At 43.8% G+C, this 27,272-nt stretch overlaps 1 protein-coding gene across 1 annotated transcript in view; it reads left to right on the forward strand.

Annotated features, from left to right (window-relative positions):
* Nucleotides 1-27,272, forward strand: part of LOC147684427 (NACHT, LRR and PYD domains-containing protein 3-like) — a 105,428-nt gene that overhangs the window by 72,422 nt on the left and 5,734 nt on the right. Inside the window, exons 9-10 of the mRNA XM_086940358.1 lie at nucleotides 13,302-13,469; nucleotides 18,849-18,896. Of these exons, the coding sequence (XP_086796484.1) occupies nucleotides 13,302-13,469; nucleotides 18,849-18,896 (216 nt within the window). The remainder of the gene's footprint in view (nucleotides 1-13,301; nucleotides 13,470-18,848; nucleotides 18,897-27,272) is intronic.

A 27,272-nucleotide genomic window follows, 5' to 3' on the forward strand; every position in this document is an offset into this window, starting at 1 on the left:
TTAGAAATAATGTTGCCAAGAATGATGTAAGTGCAGTGCCACCCTTGGATAGGGTCAGGATCATGCTATAGAGGAATCAAATAAATATAAATAAAAGTATTCAACTAAACCTCTGCAAAACCCAAACTTTAGATATGCACAATCACAGCAAAAGCCTCCTTGAAATGCCCAAGACTCAAATTTAGGTAAAAGTAAGTAGTGAAGGGTAAACTCAAGGCCTCCCTCTGCAAGGAATGGTGGGGGTGCAGAAATGAATGCTCACAATGTAAAACAGTTAAACCACAAATATTTAAGGCCAAAACTAAACCTGACATTAAAATAATAAAGTAGATAGGTACAGCTAAAAGTCCAGGAGCAAAAATAGAAGCCATCGAATTAAAAATAAACCTATAAAAGTTATCAAACATGGGTTAAAATCCAAACCACCAAAAATAGTTCCGTTGTGTGAAAAAAAGACCTCATCAATTTCCATATGCAGCTTGAGCATTTGAAATGTGTAGGGCGATAATTACTATATAAAGTGAGCACCGAGGGTGCTAATTAAAGGCTGGTTTCTTTTTTCGTTTCGGGCAGAATTGTGTCTTAAATAGCTGAGGAGTTTGAGCAGTGGAGCGGAATTTTGCCACTTAAGACAGAAAATCAAATCAACTCAAAAATACTTTATTTAGACAATTAAGTCCATTAAAGTGCAAAGGCGCCAACTAGAGTTATAAGAATGATCGATACCTCATTTTTTTGCAGTATTTTGGAGATGATTAATCAAAAGACCAAATTGACAATCAGACAGGTTCGATCAATGCAAGTAATGTGAATATTTTAAAATACTTATCGATAAGCAGCTTATGACTTAGTAATGCGGACATTGCATATTTTTATTGCGCTTTTCAGATTACGGCTATTTGGTTTAAAATAAAAATAAAATCTTCAAAATTAGACCATGTAAAAGCTAGTTATTTCTGTTTGTGCTGCATTAATAAATATATGTGATTTGAGTAAAATAGGCTCTGTATCACATATTTCATAGCTATGGGAAATTTATCGTTGGCTCTGAAGAAGTTTGCAACTAGGCCGCTGCTTCTTTTAGGGTTCTGGATTTTTTTCGTAACAGTTTATCTGTAATGTCCTGAAATGTTATAAGTTTGAAGATCGCTTGCAGCTGCGCCTTATTCAATAAGTTGGCTACGGCAGATGATAATGTCCTTGAACGCCTCCTTATTTATTCATTTTATTTATTTTGAAAGTTTTATAGAGCGCGCACAAGATCCTTACGGATATCAGAGCGCTTTACAAACAGAGTGGGATAAAAAGGCAAATGAGTAATAATTAAATAAAACATTTGAGCAAAGAAGTGCAAATGGTTACAAAAAGAAAACAAGGTAAGGTACCAAAAGGTGCATATAGTGCTAAAAGTAGCCCATCCAGAAATGCAAGAATTTTATTTTATAATATGGTGAGAACGGTTCCTTCAAACATCTAAGCATTATGTGCAGAATAGATACATCTATGCTATTTGCAATCTGGGAACTGTAGTACTTTTAGTTACATTCTTTCTGTAAAATAAATAAATGCATATATTTGTGGACCTTTTCTATCATAACTGATGAGGTCCAGGGCGGTGTGTTCTTTTTTAGCAAATGCCCTGTGATCAGATTCAAAGGATTTGATTTTTACTCTTCTGTTCAGAGCTGTTTTAAACTGTGCACAGCAGTAAATTGTTGTTTGTCACTGGAACATTAAAGGAATGTTCTGATTTTAACCTGAAATGTAGCAGCATTTGCTGAAATCCCCAAAGTAAACAAAGCACAGCACAATGACCTGCCCAAAACGAAAATAACACCACAACAAAAACAAAACAGTGAAGGAACAACACAACTGGTCAAAGTAGAATGCAACACAACCACAGTACAACACAACACAAAATCGAAAATTAAACTAAAAAACACTACAACACAAATAACACCACAGCACATCACCACCATAAAAAATGGAACACAACACATTTGAACAAACATCCTAGTCACACATTGCCCCCTAAACAAATCTGCTAGAGAGTGTTTGCACCAGGCCCAATCCTACCACAAAAGACGTGTTCGCCCGTTCCTTGCCATTATCTCGTTACAGGAACAGGCCAAGCAGAGTCTGGTAGGTTGATCTTTACGAAGGATGCTATAATAGAGAGAAGGGCCTTTACTGTCTTAGACACAAGCACGCCTGCCTCGAAGAGACTTCATTGTCTGAAGACACAAGCATTCCTGCCTCGAAGAGACTTCATTGTCTGAAGACACAAGCACACCTGTCTCGAAGAGACTTCATTGTTTGAGGACACAAGCACGCCTGCCTCGAAGAGACTTCATTGTCTGAAGACACAAGCATTCCTGCCTCGAAGAGACTTCATTGTCTGAAGACACAAGCACACCTGTCTCGAAGAGACTTCATTGTTTGAGGACACAAGCACGCCTGCCTCGAAGAGACTTCATTGTTTGAGGACACAAGCACGCCTGCCTCGAAGAGACTTCATTGTTTGAGGACACAAGCACACCTGTCTCGAAGAGACTTCATTGTCTGAAGACACAAGCACACCTGTCTCGAAGAGACTTCATTGTCTGAAGACACAAGCACACCTGTCTCGAAGAGACTTCATTGTTTGAGGACACAAGCACACCTGTCTCGAAGAGACTTCATTGTCTGAAGACACAAGCACACCTGTCTCGAAGAGACTTCATTGTCTGAAGACACAAGCACGCCTGCCTCGAAGAGACTTCATTGTTTGAGGACACAAGCACGCCTGCCTCGAAGAGACTTCATTGTCTGAAGACACAAGCACACCTGCCTCGAAGAGACTTCATTGTCTGAAGACACAAGCACACCTGTCTCGAAGAGACTTCATTGTCTGAAGACACAAGCACACCTGTCTCGAAGAGACTTCATTGTCTGAAGACACAAGCACGCCTGCCTCGAAGAGACTTCATTGTTTGAGGACACAAGCACGCCTGCCTCGAAGAGACTTCATTGTTTGAGGACACAAGCACGCCTGTCTGTAAGACTTCATTGTCTAAAGACACAAGCACGCCTGTCTGTAAGAGACTTCATTGTTTGAGGACACAAGCACGCCTGCCTCGAAGAGACTTCATTGTCTGAGGACATAAGCACGCCTGTCTTGAAGAGACTTCATTGTCTGAAGACACAAGCATTCCTGCCTCGAAGAGACTTCATTGTCTGAAGACACAAGCACACCTGTCTCGAAGAGACTTCATTGTTTGAGGACACAAGCACGCCTGCCTCGAAGAGACTTCATTGTTTGAGGACACAAGCACGCCTGCCTCGAAGAGACTTCATTGTTTGAGGACACAAGCACGCCTGTCTGTAAAACTTCATTGTCTAAAGACACAAGCACGCCTGTCTGTAAGAGACTTCATTGTTTGAGGACACAAGTACGCCTGCCTCGAAGAGACTTCATTGTCTGAGGACATAAGCACGCCTGTCTTGAAGAGACTTCATTGTCTAAAGACACAAGCACGCCTGTCTGTAAGAGACTTCATTGTTTGAGGACACAAGCACGCCTGCCTCGTAGAGACTTCATTGTCTAAAGACACAAGGTTGCATGTCTGGAAGAGACTTCATTGTCTGAAGACACAAGCACGCCTGTCTGTAAGAGACTTCATTGTTTGAGGACACAAGCACGCCTGCCTCGAAGAGACTTCATTGTTTGAGGACACAAGCACGCCTGTCTGTAAGAGACTTCATTGTCTGAGGACATAAGCATGCCTGTCTTGAAGAGATTTCATTGTTTGAGGACACAAGCACTCCTGCCTCGAAGAGACTTCATTGTTTGAGGACACAAGCACGCCTGTCTGTAAGAGACTTCATTGTCTGAGGACATAAGCCCGCCTGTCTTGAAGTGACTTCATTGTTTGAGGACACAAGCACGCCTGCCTCGAAGAAACTTCATTGTCTAAAGACACATGGTTGCATGTCTGGAAGAGACTTCATTGTCTGAAGACACAAGCACGCCTGTATGTAAGAGACTTCATTGTCTGAGGACATAAGCACGCCTGTCTTGAAGAGACTTCATTGTTTGAGGACACAAGCACGCCTGCCTCGAAGAGACTTCATTGTTTGAGGACACAAGCACGCCTGCCTCAAAGAGACTTCATTTTCTAAAGACACAAGGTTGCATGTCTGGAAGAGACTTCATTGTCTGAAGACACAAGCACGCCTGTCTGTAAGAGACTTCATTGTCTGAGGACATAAGCCCGCCTGTCTTGAAGAGACTTCATTGTTTGAGGACACAAGCACGCCTGTCTGTAAGAGACTTCATTGCCTGAGGACACAAGCATGCCTGCCTCGAAGAGACTTCATTGTTTGAGGACACAAGCACGACAGTCTCGAAGAGACTTCATTGTCTGAAGACACAAGCACGCCTGCCTCGAAGAGACTTCATTGTTTGAGGACACAAGCACGCCTGTCTTGAAGAGACTTCATTGTCTGAGGACATGAGCATGCCTGCCTCTATGAGACTTCATTGTCTGAGGACACAAGATTGCCTGCCTCGTAGAGACTTCATTGTCTGAAGACACAAGCACGCCTGTCTCGAAGAGACTTCATTGTCTGAAGACACAAGCACGCCTGTCTCGAAGAGGCTTCATTGTCTGAGGACATAAGCACGCCAGCTTTTATGAGACTTCGTTGTCTGAGGACACACGATTGCCTGTCTCGAAGAGACTTCATTGTCTGAAGTCTGAAGCTGCCTCGAAGAGACTTCATTGTTTGAGGACACAAGCACACCTGCCTCGAAGGGACTTCATTGTCTGAAGACACAAGCACACCTGCCTCAAAGGGACTTCATTGTTTGAGGACACAAGCACACCTGTCTCGAAGAGACTTCATTGTCTGAGGTTTATGCTCATTTTAGATGTACGGTCTGGATGTACATTTGGTCTGGGCAGGCACTTATGGTGCTCCAGACTTGGAAAAAAGACAATTGGGTGAGGCCTAAAGTCTTAAACCTGAGCCTCCATTTGTCTACCACCTGGTTGGTTTTTCGGTGTCGCCTATGCAGCGCTTGAGCTGTCTCTTTGAGACATGCTGTATTCAGGATATGTGCATAAAGCTCCGCCCACTTTCTGACCATCTTTTTAATTGGCTCCTGTCCCTGTCCTTTGTAAATGGTGGCTTTTCATTTGTCAATAGGCTTAGTAGTCCCTCCTTAGTAACCGCCCTGTCTCTTCTTGTAACCTCCCATGAGGCCCCCCCACCTCTTGCATGTGCACCTCTTGCATGTGCTGTTACTCCCTAGGTTTTAATTACAACCTCAAGGGACTATTTTCTCAAAAGGCTTCAGGAAGCACACACACCTGGCACTAAGTTAGGCTAGCAGTGCATACATCACTCACAAGAACATCTCACATTTATATGAGACCTTCTATTTATTTCCCTTCATCAGCTCCACACAGAGTAGAACCTAATCCGGAATTAATATAATAATTCTATTATCACATTTCAAAGCTACTAATTTTATATATGGACATAGCTAGTTGAATGTACTTGTGGTACTGCCTTGCATGCAATGCATTATGGGTAGGGTGTATTTACCATATCTTCTGCATGGTGCAGTACCATATGTGGCCAACAGAGGACCCTTGGGACCCCCTTTGGCCACATATGGTACTGCACACTGCAACATGGCGAGGTAAAAAACACTGGAATTTATAATGCCATTAACTCCAACTTTGCAGGGTGCAGTACTATATGTGGCCAAAAGAGGGCCCATGTGACCCCTTTTGGCCACATATGGTACTGCACAATGTAACTCAGCTGGGTAAAAAAACATTGGGCCTCACTTATGAAGGCCTTGCGCCACCGGTGCGTCACTTTTTCCCATGTTAAAAGTGACGCATCGGCAGCGCAAGGCCTTCATAAATAATTGGAATTTATAATGCCATTAACTCCAACTTTGCAGGGTGCAGTACTATATGTGACGAAAAGAGGGCCCATGGGACCTCTTTGGGCACATATGGTACTGAACCCTGCAACATGGCTAAGTAAAACAAGCATTTGCAATACAATAGCTCTTGCATATACGAGAGTTTGAGCTATTGGCATTAAAATGACAATGCCTTTTATTTATGTTTTGGTTTTTAAAACATAAATAAAAGGCGTTGTAATTTACAATGTCAATGGCTTAAACACGCGTCAATGAAATGCGAGACCTATTGCATTGCAAATGCTTGTTAATTTTTGTGAAGAAATAGTACTGCTTCCAGGTTTGAAGGTTTGCAGTAGATGTGATTTCAAGTAACTAAGCCAAAAGAACACACAGTCCCCAAAGTTAAGGTGAGTTGCCATAAAGCCAGCCCTAAAATGTACCACATAACCCCACACAGAGTAGCAGAACTGTGGGCTGGATTTTTAACTCCTCTGCACGCTATCTGTGAGTATCTACTCTCTGGAGACTGTTTCAATGCAGAAGCTCAGCTCAGTTTATGCAGGTCCACTTATGCACAGGCTGCCCCCTAGTGGCAAAGCATTTGAAATGATTTCAAATTAGTGGTTGCAGACAGGCAAGTTCAAAATATTTTTGTGCTTGCAAACTTTGATGATATCCTCCTCTTCTCACACTCTGTGAAGTTTAGTTTACTGTTGTCTCTGCCTGAACTAAGATTTTTCTTCTTTGAGAGACACATTTCAGTGCCGGGTGAGGTCATTTTCATGGTAATGGAGCACCAGAGCACGAGTCGGGGGTACACGCGGGTACACAGCGTCCACCCACTCTTTTCACAGGCTGGACACTACCCCCCCTGCTAAGAAGTTGGGCCCACAGAAATATGTTGAACTAGTCCTAGTGTCATTTTGAAACACCAGGACACGTTCATCAGCTCCTGCATGTTGTCTGCTTTCGATTCCCAGCAGCAACATGCAGGCAGCGAGGGGGCTTTTTTTTTACCTCCAGCTGGGCCAAAGTCAAGGAGCCATCAGGCCTCCTCTTGATCGAGTATGGGACTGGAGCCCTCCTGGAACCTCACAAATGGAAATGCACTGACGAGAAAACAAAAGCACATAGCTTGTTATCTCTTCACAGGTACTTACGAGATGCAAGCTTTTTACTTTGTTGTATATAAGTGCCTGCACTGTAAGGATGTCAGGTGTGCTGGTCTTTCCCAGTATTTACACAAATAACAATTTAAATAGCACTATTTTATTTCTTTATTAGTGCTACTCATTGAAATGAGGAGTGTTAGAACACTTTACATAACAGAACACTTCATCCATTCCAATTAAATCATGTAAGTGTGTAAATTAATGTACAAGATGTGTTACATCAGACAGTAAGGGTTACAAGGTGTAGGAGTCAAATACACTTCATAGCTCACTGTGGCCTCCTAGAAGTATTACTATTTACTAGCTGCAAGTAACACAAGGATCTCCGTGTTCATAGCAGTAATCCACTTACCTATCTACATAAAATAAATATATCTGATCTGCATGTTACTTGATATGATTTGCAGGAGACATTTAAAAAAAAACATATTTTTGCATTTTTAGTTGCCATATATTATAACATACACATAGCAGAGCATCACTTCCTGTGATACCTCGTGGAATGTCACACGTCGTGACGTCATGTGCTTTGATAGCACGCGTCATGATGTCACTTGCACACTGCCCGACTTGGTCATTCCCCCCACTTATTTTTTTAGGACTTGTGCCTTGTCGAACACACTTAGGGGCCCATTAGGATGGCGGGCGGATTTCCCCCGCCAGGCTGGCGGTAGCCACCGCCGGCATGGCGGGGGCAATCTGCCCGCCATCCGCACCTAAATGACCCCCCGACATATTAGTATGGTGGGGGGGACCACGGCGGATGGAAAGACTGTCCGCCGCTTTTCCGCCCCAGTCGTCTTGCGACCGGGGTGGAAAAGGTTTAATATGGTGGCGGTGTCTAATAGACACCGCCAGCCATATTAGGATGGGCTGTTTTAGATGCCTTTCCGTGGCGGGAAGGCATGCGGTCTTCACTTTGGGGGCCCCCTGCTGGCCCCCAGAGTGAAGGAGAGGTGGGGGTGCACACGGGGGGGGGGGTACCTGTGGTACCCCCCAGCATTTGCATAAACAAAGAGGCAGGCACCGCGCAAATGTTTATGCAAATGCGTCACATGCCCGCCACAATGCTAAAAATGCAGGATGCGCCCGCCACAGTGGCGGGCGCATCCTAATACCCCCCACGGGACCCCGCCCTTATGGCGGGCAGTCCCCATCACCGATAGGATGGCGGGCGGACTAAGTCCGCCCGCCATCCTAATAGGCCCCTTAGTTGGAAAATGTATGCAGATGTTTTCTTTGCTAGGTTTTCTATGAAGAATAACATACACATGAATACATGTTTGAATGATGACACTGCAGCAATACAGCAAATACCCTCCCTTTTCAAGCTGCAAATTGTAGAATCATATTGTGTGTTTTCAACACACATTCCTCTAAGATTGACCTGCAAAGCTTGTGCTGTTAACCTCAAGTTGAAAATGTTTTTAATAACTTTGCACAATGTCAATTATCTTTCCACACTGCTCACAGGGTGTCGTCAGCTGGTTGTTTCTTCCCTCTGGGGCTGTCTCCCCTCTGCCTGGACACTCCATGCCATTGTCAGTGGGGGGGACAGGTCCCCCCATCAGGGCGCTGCCGCAGAGGATTCTGGTCCGAGTCTGCATACAGCTGCGCGTGCCGAACAGGCGCTGCGGGGGCGGCCCCGAGCACTTTATTTAAGTAATTAGCCTGTCTGTTGATGCCACGTGGAGACAATAAACAAGCAATTATTTCATTACAGCTGTGGAGAGGCTGCCCCGCAATTCCTCCTCACACTGGAAGCCCCTCACGGCGGCTCCTGGGGGGCTGCGGCAGCCCGAGGTGCCGAGGATCAGGGCGAGAGGGCGAGGAGCCGGGAATGAGGGTCACAAACCGAGGGCGGCAGTGAGGACTGGGGCAGCCCCAAGTGCCGAGGATCAGGCGAGAGGGCGAGGCGCCGGGAATGAGGAATGGGAGTGGGGGGAGAGAAGATGTGGTCCGTGGTTAGACTGCCGACTGTGGTGCTGGAGACCAGGGTTCGAGCCCCGGGGTCGCGTCCACATCCTGTGATTCTGGGCAAATCACTTCTCCCCGTGCCTGAATGTGTAATGTTAATACGGTGCTAATGTAAAGCGGTCCAATGCCTACGGGTCGAGTTCGCGCTATATAAATATGAGGGTCACAAACCGAGGGCTCGGGCGACAGGGAAGGACAATAGTGGCCGTTTCAGTGTCACAGACACCTGCCCCAGTGCCCTGTTGATGGTCCTGCCCCAGTGCACTGTTGATGGTGTGCCCCAGTGCACTGTTGATGGTCCTGCCCCAGTGCCCTGTTGATGGTCCTGCCCCAGTGCCCTGTTGATGGTCCTGCCCCAGTGCACTGTTGATGGTCCTGCCCCAGTGCTGTGTGTACTTCTGCCACCATGCACACGTTGTTGCCCTGTCCCAGCACCCACAGTTTGTATCCTGCCCAGAGCAGTTTGTAGTGTAGCTGCGGAGCACACGTTGTAGTCCTGCCCCAGTGCACTGTTTGTTGCACAGTCCCAGTGACCTGTTTGTAGTCTTGCCCCAGTGTAGTTTGTACTCCTGCCTCAGTGCAGTTTATAGTCCTGCCCCAGGGAGTTTGCAGTCCTGCCCCGGTGCTGTTTGTAGTCTTGCCCCAGTGTAGTTTGTACTCCTGCCCCAGGGAGTTTGTTAGTCCTACCCCAGTGCAGTTTATAGTGTAGCTGCAGTGTACACATTATAGTCCCTCTCCAGTGCAGTTTGTACTCCTGCCCCAGTGCCGTTTGCAGTCCTACCCAGTGCAGGTTTTAGTGTAGCTGCAGTGTACAGATTATAGTTCCTCTCCAGTGCAGTTTGTAGTCCTGCCCAAGTGCAGTTTTCAGTCCTACCCCAGTGCAGTTTGTAGTTTTGCCCCAGTGTATTTTGTACTCCTGCCCCCGTGTAGTTTGTACTCCAGCCCCAGTGTATTTTGTACTCCTGCCCCAGTGTAGTTTGTACTCCTGCCCCAGTGCAGTTTGCAGTGCTGCCCCAGGGCAGCTTCTAGTGTTGCCTCAGTGCACTGTATGCAGTCCATGTACAATCTATTCGTGCACACATTCAGGCAAACCTGTGTGCATCTTGGTGGAGGATCGCAGTCCGCTGCTCACATGCAACATGTCCTGTGTGAGGGGCAAGAACCTCCTACCCTCAGTCGTGCAGACATGCAGAATATATCAGATGCTGAGAAATGGTCTGTCCACATCCAGGGACGCCCCGGTCCAGAGGCCGTGCACCAATCTCACACAGGTGTCACAAGTACAATAACCGTACCTTGAAGCCCGTACCCTGTCTGGTGATCATCAAGAAATCACATGTGGACCCCTTGTGACTGCTTCAGAAACAGGTCATCGCTGTGCTCCCGGGCCCTGCTCCAGGAAACCTTACCCAGGCCAACCATCCGCACAGGTAGCCAAAGTCAGCCACCATCATTGCAGTCACCACACAAAAAGAAGAAGCTGATACAGCACACCCATTACTATGTATACCAATCCAAGAACAATATTGGACAAATACTAAACACAGTTCGGAAATCAATATATTCCTGAGCACATATTAACAATCAAATTCGGCAAGTAATGTGTGGAGCATTTGAATTAGTCCAGAAGCGTCAACAGTTGATAAATCCTTTTCTTTTTATTGATTTCTTAGAGATTCCCAGCACACTATTTTAGGCGACACGTGTTTCGTCTGTACTCAGACTTTTTCAAGGCATTATGGGAATAATGAAGCAAGGTAATTCGATGAAGCGCTGTCAAGATGGTGCATCCGGTAGTGTATTCCGAAGCCCAAAATATTTATAGAAGGGACCCGATGGTCCAAAAGCAACAGCTGTGATATGCAACACGAATCAATGATGCGTTCCAAAATGTCAAAATAGGACGACCTGTGCTGCGAAAGTACCGTCCGCAGTGCTTCAGAACGGTAGGGTACTATTAGTGTAATCCAAGTGTAACATTGAATTAAAGCACAGCAACCTCCTGACGAAAACGCGAGGCAAAACCCTGATAAGTTCGTAACCTCATACGCAAAAGTGTCACCTGTAGTCCCCATCACCCCAGTAAGATACAGAGGGTCTGACAAAGGCTTTCTTCAGATTCAAGATGCTTTGCACTGGAACACCCTCCCAGCACATACTCATGGTCTGACCAGCCGCCTCCTCGTCTCCACTCCTGCACCGGCCCATTGTGCTGCACTGTCCAGAAGAACAGCACAGTTTTTGGAATATAAAAAAATGCCTTTGTTGTGTTGGTACAAGTTGCTTTGCTTAAGTTAGCATTCATGGCACCATTTTACGTTTAGCCGCCATGTTGTGCCATGATTGAAACTAACTTTTCTATGACTTTGCTAGAAGCAGCCGTGATGTGTTTTTTCTCCCTCTCTCAAGGTTGGGCCTCGCTGTACTAATGAATACACTCTTCCTGTTAGTAGATACCTTACTGACAAGGTAGAAGCCTGCTCCCAGCAGCCCATTCTGGGCGTGTTTTGTGGGTCCTGAATTGTACATAATGTATCACCATGTGTTCGGATGTCAGTCCTCCCTGCAGCATTCCAAGCGACTGGGCAGACGGGACTGCGCTTGAGTGTATCTGAAATAAACATATACTTAGTTTGATTTGTCTACTGTCTGACTGACTCTTCATTTGTATGGAAGGCTGAGAGGTGGTCGCAAGTGATCCGGGTGGCCCAAATTGGGCCATTTCCTTCACACGTACGTGTCAAGGTGGCCACAAGTGAGTGCAAAGCACACGTACGCATCAAGGTGGCCACAAGTGAGTGCAAAGCACATGCACGCATAAAGGTTGTCACCAGTGAGTTCACATCATGCACTCAGTCCCTTCTTTATGGCAGGAGATAGCATTTGAAAAGAAACTAATTTCACCCCATGTCCCCATAACAGCTGCAAGGCCTTCTGGGAGTCTAAAGTTGCTGGACTTGGAGGCAGTTAGAGAATCTCAGGATCTCTTAGTTTGCAAAGGCTGGTTGACTTCAGACTGGTGCGCACAGCATGACAGGTCACCAGAGCGATCTAGTCTTAGGTCCTGATTGAGATCTCGGTGGTTGGGTTACTGCATCTCAACGGTAACGGGTATCCCCTCCGCCAAATTAAAAATACGATTATATCCTATGGGATTTATATTTCAGCAGATTGGATATCCGTCACCGTTGTGATAAAGTGACCCGTCCGCCGAGATCGAAATGAGGCCATCGTTTATACTGCTGCCTTCCAGACCAGGCGGTAGAGGAGTGTCAGTACTGGAAAGAAGTCAGAAAGTGTGAGGAGGCCAGGGGCCACACCTGTCTGCTGGGTCCTGTCCCTCTCTCTGCTGCTCTCACTTCTCTGTATCTTTGTAATTTGGAGGGCTTGTCACCACTGCCCATTCAGACCCTTTAGTTTTTGGTGCTCTATCTGTTTACTAATACTCTTTGTATGTTTCTAATACCTTCTTTATATTTTTTATATTTTTGTGCTATTCGAAGCACTCTGAAGCAGTAACCTGACAGCATGCCAGTGCTAAATGTTTATATGTACAACTTAAGTGCAACGGCACAGTATAAAGACATGGCGCCGGTGCTTAAAAGTGGACAGGCACTGTTGGATACTGAGTGCCTGAACTTATTTCATTTGAAAGGGAGAGGGCCTGTATTTCTCAGCAGGGGTGCGGTACGTTTAATGGGAGAGCACTGGGGTTTCTGAGTAGCAAACAGTTATTCAGAGACAGTGGGACTAGTATATTCCCATTTCCAGCTCTTTTCAGTGCTAAATTGAATGTCAACGCAGACTTCATCGTGTCTTTACAGCGAGCAAACGTGCAGGCACCGTACCCTGAATGATGTGCATCTTGTGTATAGCACTGGCCGACACAGCGGCTATCAATACTACACTCTGTATCACTTGTTTACCACTCCACAATGCTGAAAGGAGTGTTACCTCTGAGACTCTCCTGTTGTTTGGAATGTTTCCTTTAGGGCTTCCTGTCAGATGATATAATACCCTTTCTGCCAGCCTCCTTATTTTTTTATTGTTGTACCTTTCAAACACACTGCCCGAGGGAGCTATTGCTCTGTCTAGCCAGATCCAACTAGGAAACTCAGGGGATATGTGCAGACAGAAGGATCGATAGTAACAAGTTCTCGCTCTCCTCTTCTCCTCTCTCTCTCTCTCCCCCCTCCCCCTCCCCCTCTCTCTGTGCCCTTTCGCAGAATGGATGCCAACCATCTCACAGATGCCTGCACTGCGTCTCTGGCACGGTCGCTTCTGCCAAACCAGACCCTGGAACTGCTCCTGCTGACGTGCAACGCCCTGACGTCGCAGTCCCTGCCGCACTTGGACACCATCTGGAGAGAGTGCAACTCCATCAAAGTGATCAAGCAAGTCTGACAACACATTTTGAAAAATTACCATGTTACAGCCAGGCTTCTCAGGTCTAGGCACAAATGCATGTGTTAGTAGAGAAGGGGTACGTTACTCGTCAAACCTGACAGGTCATCACGCCCACTTACTGGCTGAAGCCCCGCCCTAGCACCGCCCCTTTTGACTGAAATCTCATTTCATGTCTACCTGTTTCTGTGCATGCATCACATTTACAAAAATAGTATATTTCTGTAACTGAGTGCAGGCCGTATTAGTATACTGAACATATTCTGTCTATGTTGACGTTTAGGAGTATGAACATTCGGGTTTAGGATTATTATAATGCCTTGTGCCAGGTGTCGAATTGTAAGTAATTATTTTACATTAACAATTACAATTACAAACAGCTGCCTGTTGCTCCAGATTCAGCTAATGATGACTAAGGGGATCCTTTGTGAATAATTAAAGGTAATGGCATTTAAATTATGCCATGCGTCTATTTTCGCGTGAGCAAGCCTTTGGTCTGGCATCAGGTGCGCTGTTCTTCTGCGTGGACTTTTTGTTTTATCGCTTCTGCATGGGTGCCATATTTTAGGCTGGAGAGGTGAAATCTGGTACTGTGGTGAGCGATATTGCACTTTTCACCAGGAAGCAGGGTTCACCTCACATAGTGGAATATTCTAATATTGCAAAGTCTCATAGTCTAAAATTCAAAAGTGGCAGGTTGTCGGTCCTCTGTGACACTGCGTTGTGTAAGCCTGTACTGCAGCTGACTTCTGCTGACTCCCAGGTCCAGGGAGTCTGACGTAGGTCCATATATTCTTGAATTATAATCTGTGTGGACTGATAAAATGCCAGCCAAGTGGTTCAACAGAGGGTTTCTATACTAACTGCTCTTGTTATCCAGTGCAGAGCATTCAGGATTTGTGGCAAAGATGTGGGCCAGGATGGTACCCTTTAAGTGAAATAACAAAAAGGGTCTACAAAGTTGTGTAGTTTCTTTCTCAGGAATTTAGTACATTTCTCACTGAACGTATGGGAAATATGCATCATTTCTGGTGGTTTGGGCTTTTGCGTGGATGCCACATCTTTCCCAGTGCTTTAATATTGCATACTCTCCATTTTAACATTATGTATTTAAGTGTAATTTCATGTTCCATTCCCTTGTGAATGTTGAGTCACCCGGGAGGAAAAGCTATGGACTTTCTTACAAAACGCTTACAAGTTAGCTCGTTTCAGCCTCACACGCAAAAGAAAAAAATACTTTTGGGCGTAAGGAGTCGAGATCTACATGAAGTCCAATAATCTACACTGAGATCTGCGTGCGAAATAAAAACTATGCTCATCGCAAATTAACATCCCCAGTGTGGAACTCTGCATCTTTTAGGAAAGATTGGAGAGGGGGGTCATGAGTTCCCTTTCAACCTAGGGGTAAAATAGTTTTGCTAAGATGGGAGGAAATTCTGCAAATAATCATACCGGGCCCGATTCACAAAAGTAATCTGAGACAAAATCCTAACGTTAGTACTCCTAAATGCCTTCTGTGAATACTGAAAGTCGTAAAGTTAGGATTTTGTCTCAGATTACTTTTGTGAATCGGGCCCACCTTGTTTGGTTAAGCCCAGCTTTCTATCCGGCTCAGTAGCATCCCATGTGAGAGTCACGTACCCTCGTGCGAGGTAGGGCTGCTTCGCTGACATTCCAGGTTAGGTACAATTATATATGATTGTATATGGTATTTGTTGCACAAATCTAGCTATAAAGGCAGAGGAGCTCTCTACTGGATCAAAAACACGTGTTAAGTCAATGAGTGGTGAGACAGGTACCTGCTTGTGTGATTGTTGCTGCATTGGGATGGTGTGTTCATTAATGGTTTTGCAGAGGTGTGTCTCCAACGCTTTCCTAGCGTGGAGCAGGGTTGGGGCGGTCCTGATGGATACAAGGATGTTTTTATAGATCATCGGTGCAAAGATGGGAAAGGCCTGTAGGTGATAAGGCCATGTACCTGATAACTTTTTTCTGCATAGACAAGCTCTTTCACCTTAAACCCCCCAGCAGTTTTAGAGGCAATCCTTGCTCTGTAAAGGGCTCTGGGGGCAGTATAAATGTAATTTTAAGCTTTATTCTGTAGTCAATTAAAACCTTTATATATAAATAAGATTTACATTGAATTCAAACAATTATCAGATGAAATTCTTAAAACTTCTGTGTATAAAATATCTGCAAATGAGGTGATTGTGACCAGTTGATCAATGTGATGTGGCTTAAATTAGCTGATATCTATCACAGTTATCAATAGGGTCATGTTGGGCAAATAGGTCCTTAGTTCTACTGCTTAAAACATATAGACTCAAGTCTTACCAAGGCAGACAGTCCATTCCAGAGTTCTTCCACCAGCACTCAGGCTGTGGAGCAAGGTCAGCCTATTTTGTTTACATTTGCATCTGTTTGTCGGCTGTGTCTGGGCTTGATGATTGACACCGCCTGAGCATGGCCACACATTTTGCACATCTTGCCAAGGCCCATGGGGAAGAATTTGAAAAACAGATGTTGAAAGCCTCCTGGCATGTTCGGGTCCCGGCATACTGGTTTAATTAATTACCTTCTCTGGAGCTCCAGGGAGGGACAACAACTTAGCAGATGTAACCATGACTCGTTTTGAAAGGAACAAAGCCTGCAAGCTCTCTTCCCTCTGAAGCACACCCAGGAGGGGTTCAAATCTTTAATTGGCAGAGCTAAAGACCTCATCTGGAAGATCTGTCTGCGAGCTTCTGCATTTATGGCTTCGCGTAGATGTCGTTGCAGAGTCACGGCTAGGTAGGAGCCGTTAAGCCGGAGCCGCTTCCGAGGTCCTGAGGAGCAGCAGATCTTGGTCCATCGGGGTCACCCATAATTGCCGGTTGATTGCATTTTTCCAGGTGGTGAGTGGGGCATCACCCACCTGGTGGAGTCTGTCATGTGGAGTGAGCACAGTGGTCATGTCAAGGATTGCCTGGGGTATCAAACTTGTATTTTAGATGGCTTGTCAGTGATTGGGTGTCTACCAACCTGACCCTGTTGTAGTCCTACATGGCTGCTTGACAGTCTAAATCCTGTGATACCAGACCAAGTCTTAACCTTAGCCTGGCGTGGTGAAAAAAGCGAGGTTGTTGGTAGATTTTTTTGTATTCTCTTAGGCCTAGGTGTAGTTCGTGGAGTTTTGCTACGCAGACCTCCGCAAAGTTACTAAAAATCTCTGAGAAGTTCCGTGAATGGCGAGTGCAGTGTGAACTGAAATTTGTGCTGGTTTTCCTGCAGCTCGGGTAGAAATTCTCCCGAGCGGCAGCTCGCGCTTGTGAACTTACCGTTCGCAATCGCAAACTTACCGTTCGCGATCGCGAGCGGGGAAAAAACTCCGCTGCACATCGCAAGATGGAGTTTTCTGCACTCCGCGGAGTGTGGAGTGCAGAAAACTCCGCAAGCTCCACGAACGGAGCAACGTTCACTGCCCAGGCCTAATGCTCTACAGTGGGCTTGTTCTAGGTCTCCGACTAAAGTTCCAGGATACACACAGTGGCCGTATTGTATGGCAGGCAGAAATAACTTTTTCACTACCCTTAGTCTTGGGGCTGCCAATGCACTCCTTAATTGTCGAATCGGCTGGCCGACCCCATATGTGACTGCAGTGCCATTTTTTAATTGTATTTATTTGTGCAATTGCTGTGCTACCTTCAGTAAACCAAACACCAAGGTAGTTATAATTCCTAGCTGTGCTAATGCTCTGGCTGCTAAGATCCCAGGAGATATTCTTTTTTTTCCAGCAGTGACCAAATATCAGGACCTTTGTTTTTTCCTGGTTAACTACGAGCTGGTTAGCCTTGTTAAAAGTGTTCGGGCATTCATCGCCCGCTGTAAGCCGGCCTTTGTGCGATCCATGATCACCATGTCGTCAGCGTATTGTATTATTTGGAGCTTGGTTGGACCTAGGTTCCCCGGGCCAGGCCACTAGTCTCCAAATTCTTCCCCAAGTCAGCTGTGTACAAATTAAAGAGTAAGGGAGCCCGAACGCACCACTAATTAGGCCTCTATTTGTCTTGATTTTTCGGGTGGCCGAGCCTGGGCTAGTGGTCACACAGACCCAAGTTTCTGAGTGCAGCAAAATTATGGCACTAGGCAGCTTTGCGGGTATGGCTGAGGCATCCAGCTTTCTCCATAGGATTCCCCTATCCAACCTGTCCAATGTCGCAATATAATCGAGAAAGCAACTGAGTAGGGGTAAGCTGCTATGTTTGGCGGCTTGGTGCCTTCAGAAAGATAGTGCTATGATGTTGTCCACTTTTGATGCCTCGGCTATAAAGCCCGATTGAAAGAACAGAAGGAGTTGTTGTTCACTTACCCAAGCCTCCAGGTGTTCCAGCATAGTGCAAGCATATATTTTGGCCTCCATGTCAAGCAGTGCGATTAAGCTGTAGTTAGCAAATATTGACAGATCCGCCTTTTTAGATATGGAGCAGCGGCTTGAGCCTCACCACATGTCTGGGACTGACCCACATCTGGAACCCACTGCTGAAAAGTGTGGTCATAGTCCTTGCCCAGATGTCTGGAGTCTCTTTAAACAGAGATGCTAGCAAACCAGTAGGGCCAGGTCTCCCATCCTTCCTGATATGTTTTGCGATTCTTTTGACCCTCCTAGGGGATATATCTTCATGTCCAGCATGTTCGGGTTCAACAGATAGGGTGGAGAACACGTGCCTGGTGGTTTCACAGACCGTCTCCACTGATGGTACTTCTCCTGTGGCTTCCCCCTTGGATGCAGTTAATTGGGAGTTGTCCGGAATCAGTTTTTGAGTAGACAAACAAGCGCATTTGTACTTGTGCATTCCCACCCTGAAATAATCACTCCTAGCCAATTATAGATTTACTCCTAAGAAAATATACGTATGAGTAAATGTCTTTCAGGTAGAAGACCAAATTATGCGTATGTCAAAAGTGGGTTTAGATTCGTAAAATGACCATTCGGATGTGTAAGTTGAATTTACACATGGAAACATTTTGGTGACTTAGGCCTGGGGTATCTAAAACCAGTGTGCTGCTGCTACCACACTCATAAGGACAGGCCTGTTCCCCCACAGTATATCATGGGTCCCCACGTTTTTTGCATATCACTCATATGATTATCACCTCGGGTTTTAGATACTTCTTTAAATGCTAAAAGTACTGTATGTAGTGCTACAGGTGCTTCTTGTAGCTAATTTCACTTTGTATCAAATAAAAAAGTTTAAAATATATCAAATAAATGACTTAGCACACAAACGCCAGATGCCTCCAGGTCTGTGTTCCAAAACATGAATGGGGCTCAGAATGGTTTAAAATGTTACAGATGTTTGCCACTAATTCTGACATTTCTCTTTTTTCAGTGTGACTAATAACAACCTCTCCAAGTTGGACCATAAGCGATACTACATGTAAGTAGCATCTGCGTAGACCTCTGCGTACCATTCTTTCCTGACTTCTGAGGTGTGCCCTGGCCTGATGGCTGTTATTATGATCTCAAATCGTCAGGAGGCAGCATTGAGAAGTTTAAATGCCTAAAACCGACAGGGGGGGCCAGCTGAGCACTTTGCCAGGGCCGGTTTTGGTTCCCAGTCCGGCCCTGTTTAGGAGCGTTAAATCAAGTTTGATGTTGACAAAACATGTATTTACTTACATTTAAAATCACACCAGCATCTGTTTTATTTGTGAGCAAATCTACTCGCGGGGTGGGTTGTGAGCGTTCCAGGGCCCCAGGTGGTGAATCTCTACAGTCTTGTGGACTTGTGTGTGTATATATATATATATTGACATTCTTAGATGTGCAGGTTTTTTTTATTAAATAATGTTCTTAGTACTACCCTTTTTAGAAAACCAACAGCGGGGAACACTCTTTTACATGCAACGAGTGCCCATCCACAGCATTTGATCAACTCTATACCATATGGTGAGATGCTTCGCATCCGCCGTATCTGTAGCAACAATGAAGATATGGTCATTAAGCAAGTAGAAAGTCTAATGAGATTTGTGGACAGGGGTTATAGTACAAAGATAATACAAACTGCCATAAGGAAATCACGGCTGAAAGCAAGAGGAGAATTGTTAAAATATAACCCTAAACCCAGTATAACACAGAATGGAGATGCCAATCCAGTAAGATTGATAATGACGTACTCAAAGCAGGAAAATGAACTCAGGAGTATTGTCAGGAGAAATTGGCATTTTGTTCAAGATGACCCACTAATTGGAGAATTGATGCCCACTAACCCATTGATAACCTATCGTAAAGGCTTGAGTATGGGCACTATTCTTTCCAAAAAGAGCCAGGAACATCTGGGTAAAGAACCATGGCGGCCAATTAGTAGGGTTTCTACAAGTGCCTGGCATGCAAGGCGTGCCAACACAGTGTGAACACTAAGAAATACACTACTGTAATTCCAAAGACCACAAGGGAAATTTAACATCTTACCTGTAGGACTGAGTATTGTGTTTACATCTTGGAATGTGATTGTCAACTGAAGTAAGTAAGCTGCAGATCCATAAGAGGATTTTGCAGCACCTACGCGCCATAACGAACAAAGATCAAAGCTATCCGGTTGCAAGGCACTTTGAGGCATGTCATAATAGTAGACCTCAGTGCTTAAAATATTATGCAATCGAATCTGTCCCGGCCACAAAAAGAGGGGGTGACAGAGAGGCTTGCATGCATGGTTGGAGACTAAATACATTCTAGAGTTCAACTCCAAATGGCCTGGAGCCCTTAATACCACAGAGGACCTCCATACTTACTTATGAATTAGGCCAGGCACATTGTAGTGAGATACATGGTAAATAGATATATATTAACAGCACTTTAGTCAGACCGGAAAGAGGAATTGGACTAATACATTGCACAATTTGCACACTTTGTATTTATACATATTTATATTGCGTAAATCATATTGTTTTTATTGAAAACATATTTACAATTGCGATGTATACAATAGACATAATTGATTTTAGCCGTCTTTTAAATATTAGGGTAGTTTTATCCAAGTGTCTTTTATGATTGCTGGTTTTAGTTATGTCACCGATATCCTTTTCATATTAGGTCGATTTTGCAGTGTTGTTGTAATTCGTTTTAACGGCATGATTAATTGGATGCCGGTCTAATGAATTTTAATATACTGTTTATCACATTAAGTACTGTATGAATTTAGTTTATAAAATGTGTCTTGAAATAGATTCTAATGACACTTATGAAAATGTTTTTTCCCTTCTCCCCTATTTGTTCATCTCCTCATTTTCCCTCGCTGTCAAGTTTCTGAAATCTCTATGCACCAGTCACTTTGAATAAATTGCACTATAGCACGAGGTCACTTTATAAGCTACTCAATGTATGCTATCCTCGTGGTAATGCATGATATGCAAAATAGGTATATGAGCAAAATACGGTTATATGATGTTGAGATAATGATGATCGTTTAGAATACGCATTGTCAAGTATACCTAGTGACTGGATAACAATTCATAATTGAACATATCTTCTGTATAGTTCTATGATATTAGTTGATCACTTTATGATTTCATTTATTTTAATGTAACAATAGAATATACTAGTTTTTTACTTAATTATGATTTTGAGCGCGTATTGGTGAGCACGTGTTTTAGTTTGGATTCTAAGATATGTAGTGTCAGATGGATGAGGATAAAATAACTTTGATATGTTTTGGAGATTGGAACCAGCATTCATGCAGGTATTATGTAATAGCGCTATGGGATTGCAACATGCTATTTTTATTCCAAAACACTCTATAGACATTTTTAGTTATAATATATAAAAAATGTCTAAAATGAATATAAAGGTATTTTTGTATTTATACAGCTAGTAATGTAACTATAATTACAAAGCATATGTATTTATACTGATAGTATTTCTTCTATATCCATAAAATGACATGTGACTGCATTTTGCACTTTAAATAGGGCTGAGCATATTGTAACGCCATGTGACCAAGGCCGCTGGGACGGCCGAAACGCGTCATGGCAGACACAATTAATAGTTCTTCAGGTATACATTACTGAGGTTGTTCCTAATAATTACTGGATCACATAATCAAGTAACAATTATGATGCCGTGTATCGGCAAAATTACGAACTATAATTCATGCAGGTTTTTTACAGTGTAAAGATGGCGGCCAACAATACACGCCGTAGTCCCTCCTTGATTGTGTTGACATATTTACATCATGTGACCTTGTAAGCACCAATGGTTTAAAAGTGTAAGTTTCAATGGCGGTTTTTATGAAATCAGACTAAGCCAAAGGCAAAACACTTTTTTCATGCTTGCGTCCATGAACTTTGAAAAATAAAACCCTATTTTGCAGTAAGCCCTGCGAGTGCCTTTCTTGTTTCCAGACGGCGACAAATGAGCGGGATATGTTCGCGGCTGCACCGTCGTGTTTGAGGCACCCGTTCTTGAAGTGCACCGTGAGGAGGTGCAAACGGAGCGTAAATTAAAAGCATGGCGGCACGGTCGAGAGAAGGAGCAGTGACGGCTACGCGACAGCTCAGCATTGGAGTCGGGGAGACCTCAGCTGTAGCAAGCACAGCCGGTAAGGGAGTGTTTTCTTTCATCGTAACTCAACTCGCACTGTCCTTTAAAAACGACAGAACGAGGGGCACTGCAGAGGGATTAAATAAGGACGCTCAACATGTTGAATGTAAACGAACGCCAAGAAGCAGCGCTGGGAATGTTTAAAAATAAATCTTCATCAGTTAATACGCAGGAGGGGACAAGAACGCCACCCACCACAAGTAACCTCACAGTTAAATTCACAGCTCTTGAAAGACTGTACGAACGTGAATTGAGGAAATGGTGGGAAGTCACTTCCCTGCAAAATTATATTGATGTAGATCGTGTACCAAGAGGTCTACGGATCTACACGATTCCAGCCTATGAAAATCCGGACCCGCAATTACTCGATGAGTGGGCTGCACATACCGCTGAATCGAGCAAAGGAATGCTGTTTATTCTGGTCAAATTCGCGTGGAGCGATCGAGAGAAAGCTCTACAAGAAATTGAAAAATTGGAAGCTGAAATTGATCTGGAATCAGACAAAAAGAGGAATGATGAACTGAAAGAACAAATGAAAAAAAGACTTGTAAAATATGAAGCAAAAATAAGAGCGAGGAAACAAGAAAAATTTGAACGCGATGAACGTGACTATGCTCAGGGCAGAGTGCTTACATTTGCCAAGAAATTCGAAGGAACACGTAAAGCATTTCGTACCCAAGCTGCAGAGCCCGCGCAAGTACGAGTGGAAACCTCCGAATCTGAAGTTACTCCAGACAATTCCTCAGCAGATGAAGGTGCCCCACGAAGAACAAAGAAAACTCCTTTTCAAGAGGAATTTCAAATTATGAGGCAGACATGGCTGCGGGGGGGCAAAAGTCGGCCACCCGAGGAAAAAGAAAAACAAGGAGGGGCTGGTTCAAGCAGAAGAACAAAAGCTCCAAGCAGAACTAAACACAACAATCGTGGCAAAAAGTGGAATTAGATAGTCTAACGATTATCAACCTAACAACAAGAACCCTAACACAAGCTGAGGAGGAGATATTAAAATTAGGGTTAACTTTTTGTCCCTCAAATATGCTGGAATACACACAAACGAAAATTGACCTGTTTAAACTAACAAGGAAGTTTAAACTTTACAAGTTCTTCAAAATGAAACCATCTCCACAGAAATTGAAGAAACAATCATCAACAAGGCATGGCACTGATGCTTTAGTTGGCAAGGATCTGGCAGCTTTAGAATTAATGCATGCATTACAAACAGATCAAGACATCCATACATTAGGCATTATCTCAGGAGATGTAGTAGAAAGAACGCGAAGATTGGGTTTAAGTCAAGATAAGGATGAAAGTAATTTTAAACCTAAGTCGCAATTCCTACCCCAAATGCCGCATGATGCTATTGATGTTTTCACAGAGGCTGTCAATAAAGACTTATTGAAGTTAAGGACACAACTCAAAAAAACTACATCTAACCTCACTAAAGATCAGAGTGAGGCACTTAAAACTTTGAGTAGTGATGAAACTCTAATCTGCAAACCGTCAGATAAAGTCGGTAATATTGTGTTACAAACTAGAACCAATTACAGAATGGAGGCATTGAGGCAGCTGTCAGACCCCAACTGCTATCAAAAAGTTTCGAAGGAGATTTATTTGGACAGCATTGAAAGGTACCATGTGATGATTAAAACGTGGCTGGACAAATTGATGCTGGACATGAATGAGTACTTATTCCTCAGATGTTTAAATCCAGTAGTACCGACTTTTTATCATATCCCTAAGATACACAAAAGCAGGGAAGCCCCACCAGGCAGGCCAATTGTTTCCCCTAAAAGGAGTCTCACTGAAAATCTCTCTACTTTTATAGACTCATTTCTGTCTCCTTTGGTGAAAAATTTACCTGCATATGTAAGAGACTTTATGATGCGGATTGAGAAACTTGTGTGGCAACCTCAATATAGGCTGATAGTATTAGACATCACCAGCCTATATACAGTGATACAACATGAACATGGTTTGGAGGCAGTATCACACTTTTTGAAAAAGAAACCGATGAAATGTGCTGAACATAATCAAATGTTGTTACAGTTTACAGAATTTTGTTTAAAAAACAACATTTTTTTGTTTGATAACGATTATTACCACCAGGTATCTGGCACGGCGATGGGCACCTGCTTTGCCCCCAGCTATGCGAACTTGTTCGTAGGCTGGTGGGAGGAGCAGGTGTCCAGGTCGCCAGGCGAGATGCAAATGGATAAAGTCATTGCCTGGTATAGGTATATCGACGATTTGTGCATTGTTTGGGATGGTTCGAGTGAGAAGGCATCCAACTTTATCAGATGCATGAATAAGAACGTTATCAATTTGGAATTCAGTGGTGACATCAGCAAAGATACGGTTAATTACTTAGATCTCCAGATCAGAGTAGTAAACAATTCCATAAATGTGTCACTTTTTCGTAAACCTACAGCAGGTAATTCAACCCTTCATGCCTCGAGCAATCATCCACCAGGACTGGTGAGAAGCATCCCCTATGGGGAATTGCTCAGAATGAAACGTAACAGTACAACAGTAGAGAATTTTGAAAGGGCCGCAAATGCTAGTACCAACAGATTCCTCAAAAGAGGTTATAATGAGAAATTTCTGTTAGATACTCTCAATAGAGTGAGAAAAATAGAAAGGAAAAACATTCTAACAAGTCAAAAAAGACAACAAAAGTCAAAAGAGAGTGATAACAGTTTCAGAATGATTACTACTTATTCTGATAATGCAAAAGATCTAAGAATCATATTGAAGCGCAATTGGCACATCCTCAAGACCGACAGTGTAATTGGAGGTGATATTCCACCTGCTCCTCTCATTACTTTTAGAAGGGCACGTTCGATAAAAGATGTACTGGTACAAAGTCATTTGCATGCAGAAAGTAAGAAATCTGGAACCCTAAGGGAGCATAGGGGTTTTTATCCCTGCAGCAAATGCAAAGCGTGCATAAACAGCAGAAGAACACTGACTTATCAGGTAGCTGGTCCTTCTAGACCAAGACTTATCTCTAAATATCTCACAGATGAATTATGTTGTGTACTGTCTACAATGCCCGTGTGGCCTATACTATATAGGCAGTACAATTAATTCTGTAAAATTGAGAATATTAGAGCATATGAGGGCAATTGCCAAAGGTGATGTAAATTACTCAGTAGCAAGACATTTTGCTGAGAAGCATAATAGCAACAGGGACCTGTTGCGTTATTTTGGTCTAGATTGTGTACCAGCACAAGTCAGGGGTGGAGACAGAGTCAGGAAGCTCAGAAGACTGGAATCTAGGTACATAATTGATATGGGAACGAAAACTCCGAATGGACTCAACATGTGTGAGGAGATGTTGGTCCACTTGGGGGATTAATAAGCAGAACATTTAAGCTGCATGTTTTTTGAACTATTGGGGTCATATGAATAGTAGCAACATTGTTGTCGCAATTCTGAGGGCCATGCCGATACACGGCTGAATTATAGTTCGTAATTTTGCCGATACACAGCATCATAATTGTTACTTGATTATGTGATCTAGTAATTATTAGGAACAACCTCAGTAATGTATACCTGAAGAACTATTAATTGTGTTCATGCGGGTTTTTTACAGTGTAAAGATGGCGGCCAACAATACACGCCGTAGTCCCTCCTTGATTGTGTTGACATATTTACATCATGTGACCTTGTAAGCACCAATGGTTTAAAAGTGTAAGTTTCAATGGCGGTTTTTATGAAATCAGACTAAGCCATAGGCGAAACGCGTCTTTCATGCTTGCGTCCATGAACTTTTAAAAATAAAACCCTATTTTGCAGTAAGTCCTGCGAGTGCCTTTCTTGTTTCCAGACAGCGACAAATGAGCGGGATATGTTCGCGGCTGCACCGCCGCGTTTGAGGCACCCGTTCTTGAAGTGCGCCGTGAGGAGGTGCAAACGGAGCGTAAAATATATATATATATACATATATTCACAAACATGTGCCAGGCACATCAGCATTCGATTCAGTTGGAGTATTATTCTAGACACGTCAATTCATACCCAGGTTGGTAATGGGGAAAAGAATACTCCAAAATGAGTCGAGACAGCCAGCTCCACACCCAAGTAATATGGAGTTTACAGAGGATCCCCCAACTACTCCTGGGAAACTATAACACTTGCACAGTCTGAGAAGTCCTAAAATCCTACAGAATTGCAAGATTATTGAAAGTGTATTCCAAATATAAGTCTTACCCCGCAAAAGTAAACTTCTGGCTGTCTTTTGTGGATCAGACCCTGAAACCTTGCGTACCCCTCAAGGTCCAGAAGCGGCTGCTCTTGCAGTGGAGGTGCGGTGTTAGTTTCTGGCCTGTGAACCAGCCTTGCAAGGTCTAGAGTAGATCTTGCCAACCACAGACAGATCCTACATATTTTTTCTTCCTTTCACTATGGCTGTTTGTTTTTCTTTTTAAAGTCAGCTTGCATATAGCCAGGCACAGTGGAATACAGCCATCCAATCAGGTGGCTGAATTCATCTGCAGATACTCAGGGAGGCCCTCCTTTAGAAGGTACACTCCTGGTGTATGTTTATGCATTGTGGAGATTTACAACTGTCTCACAGACCTATCCATCAAATGCACACATTCAGAGTTGCATAACTAATACATTAACTGTATGCTTCTTGCATACATTAAAGGCATATACCAGCATTCACTAAACTGATGCTTAAGAAGTCTGTGATTTGGTGAGAACATACATGTTTAGTATTAGGAAATTAGAAACATTTAAAAACATCTTTGTTCTTTTTTTGCTGTTCCATGGGAATTTATTTCCATAAAACCATTTTGGTAAAAAGATAGACTTCTGAGGTGCTTTCGCCAACTTCCTTCACAACGTGCATTTGGGTCATTCAGCTGTACGTTTGGAAGGGCAGACGAAGGGCGAATGGTGCTCTGAGTGTTTATTCACACTCACAAACGTTGACTGTTTGGATGTTCACTTCACTTGCATTTAAATTTCCTGACTATGTTACTGACTTCCACATGGGACAGTTGCTGTTGTAGATACCTCTTATGAATTTCTGCAAATGACTCCTTAAGCCATGCAAAGCTGGCCTTGCGTCTACACTCAATGGTCATGTGTGCAAGGAATTCACATTTTTTGCCAAGGGTAAGGTTGTAAATGGAGACATTTTCTTACAAGGAAACTAGGTTCTCAAGAAGAGAATCAGCTAGTTTGAAAGTCAGCAATCACCTGC

Source organism: Lissotriton vulgaris, chromosome 10 (assembly GCF_964263255.1).
Source record: "Lissotriton vulgaris chromosome 10, aLisVul1.2, whole genome shotgun sequence".
Lineage (NCBI taxonomy): Eukaryota > Metazoa > Chordata > Amphibia > Caudata > Salamandridae > Lissotriton > Lissotriton vulgaris.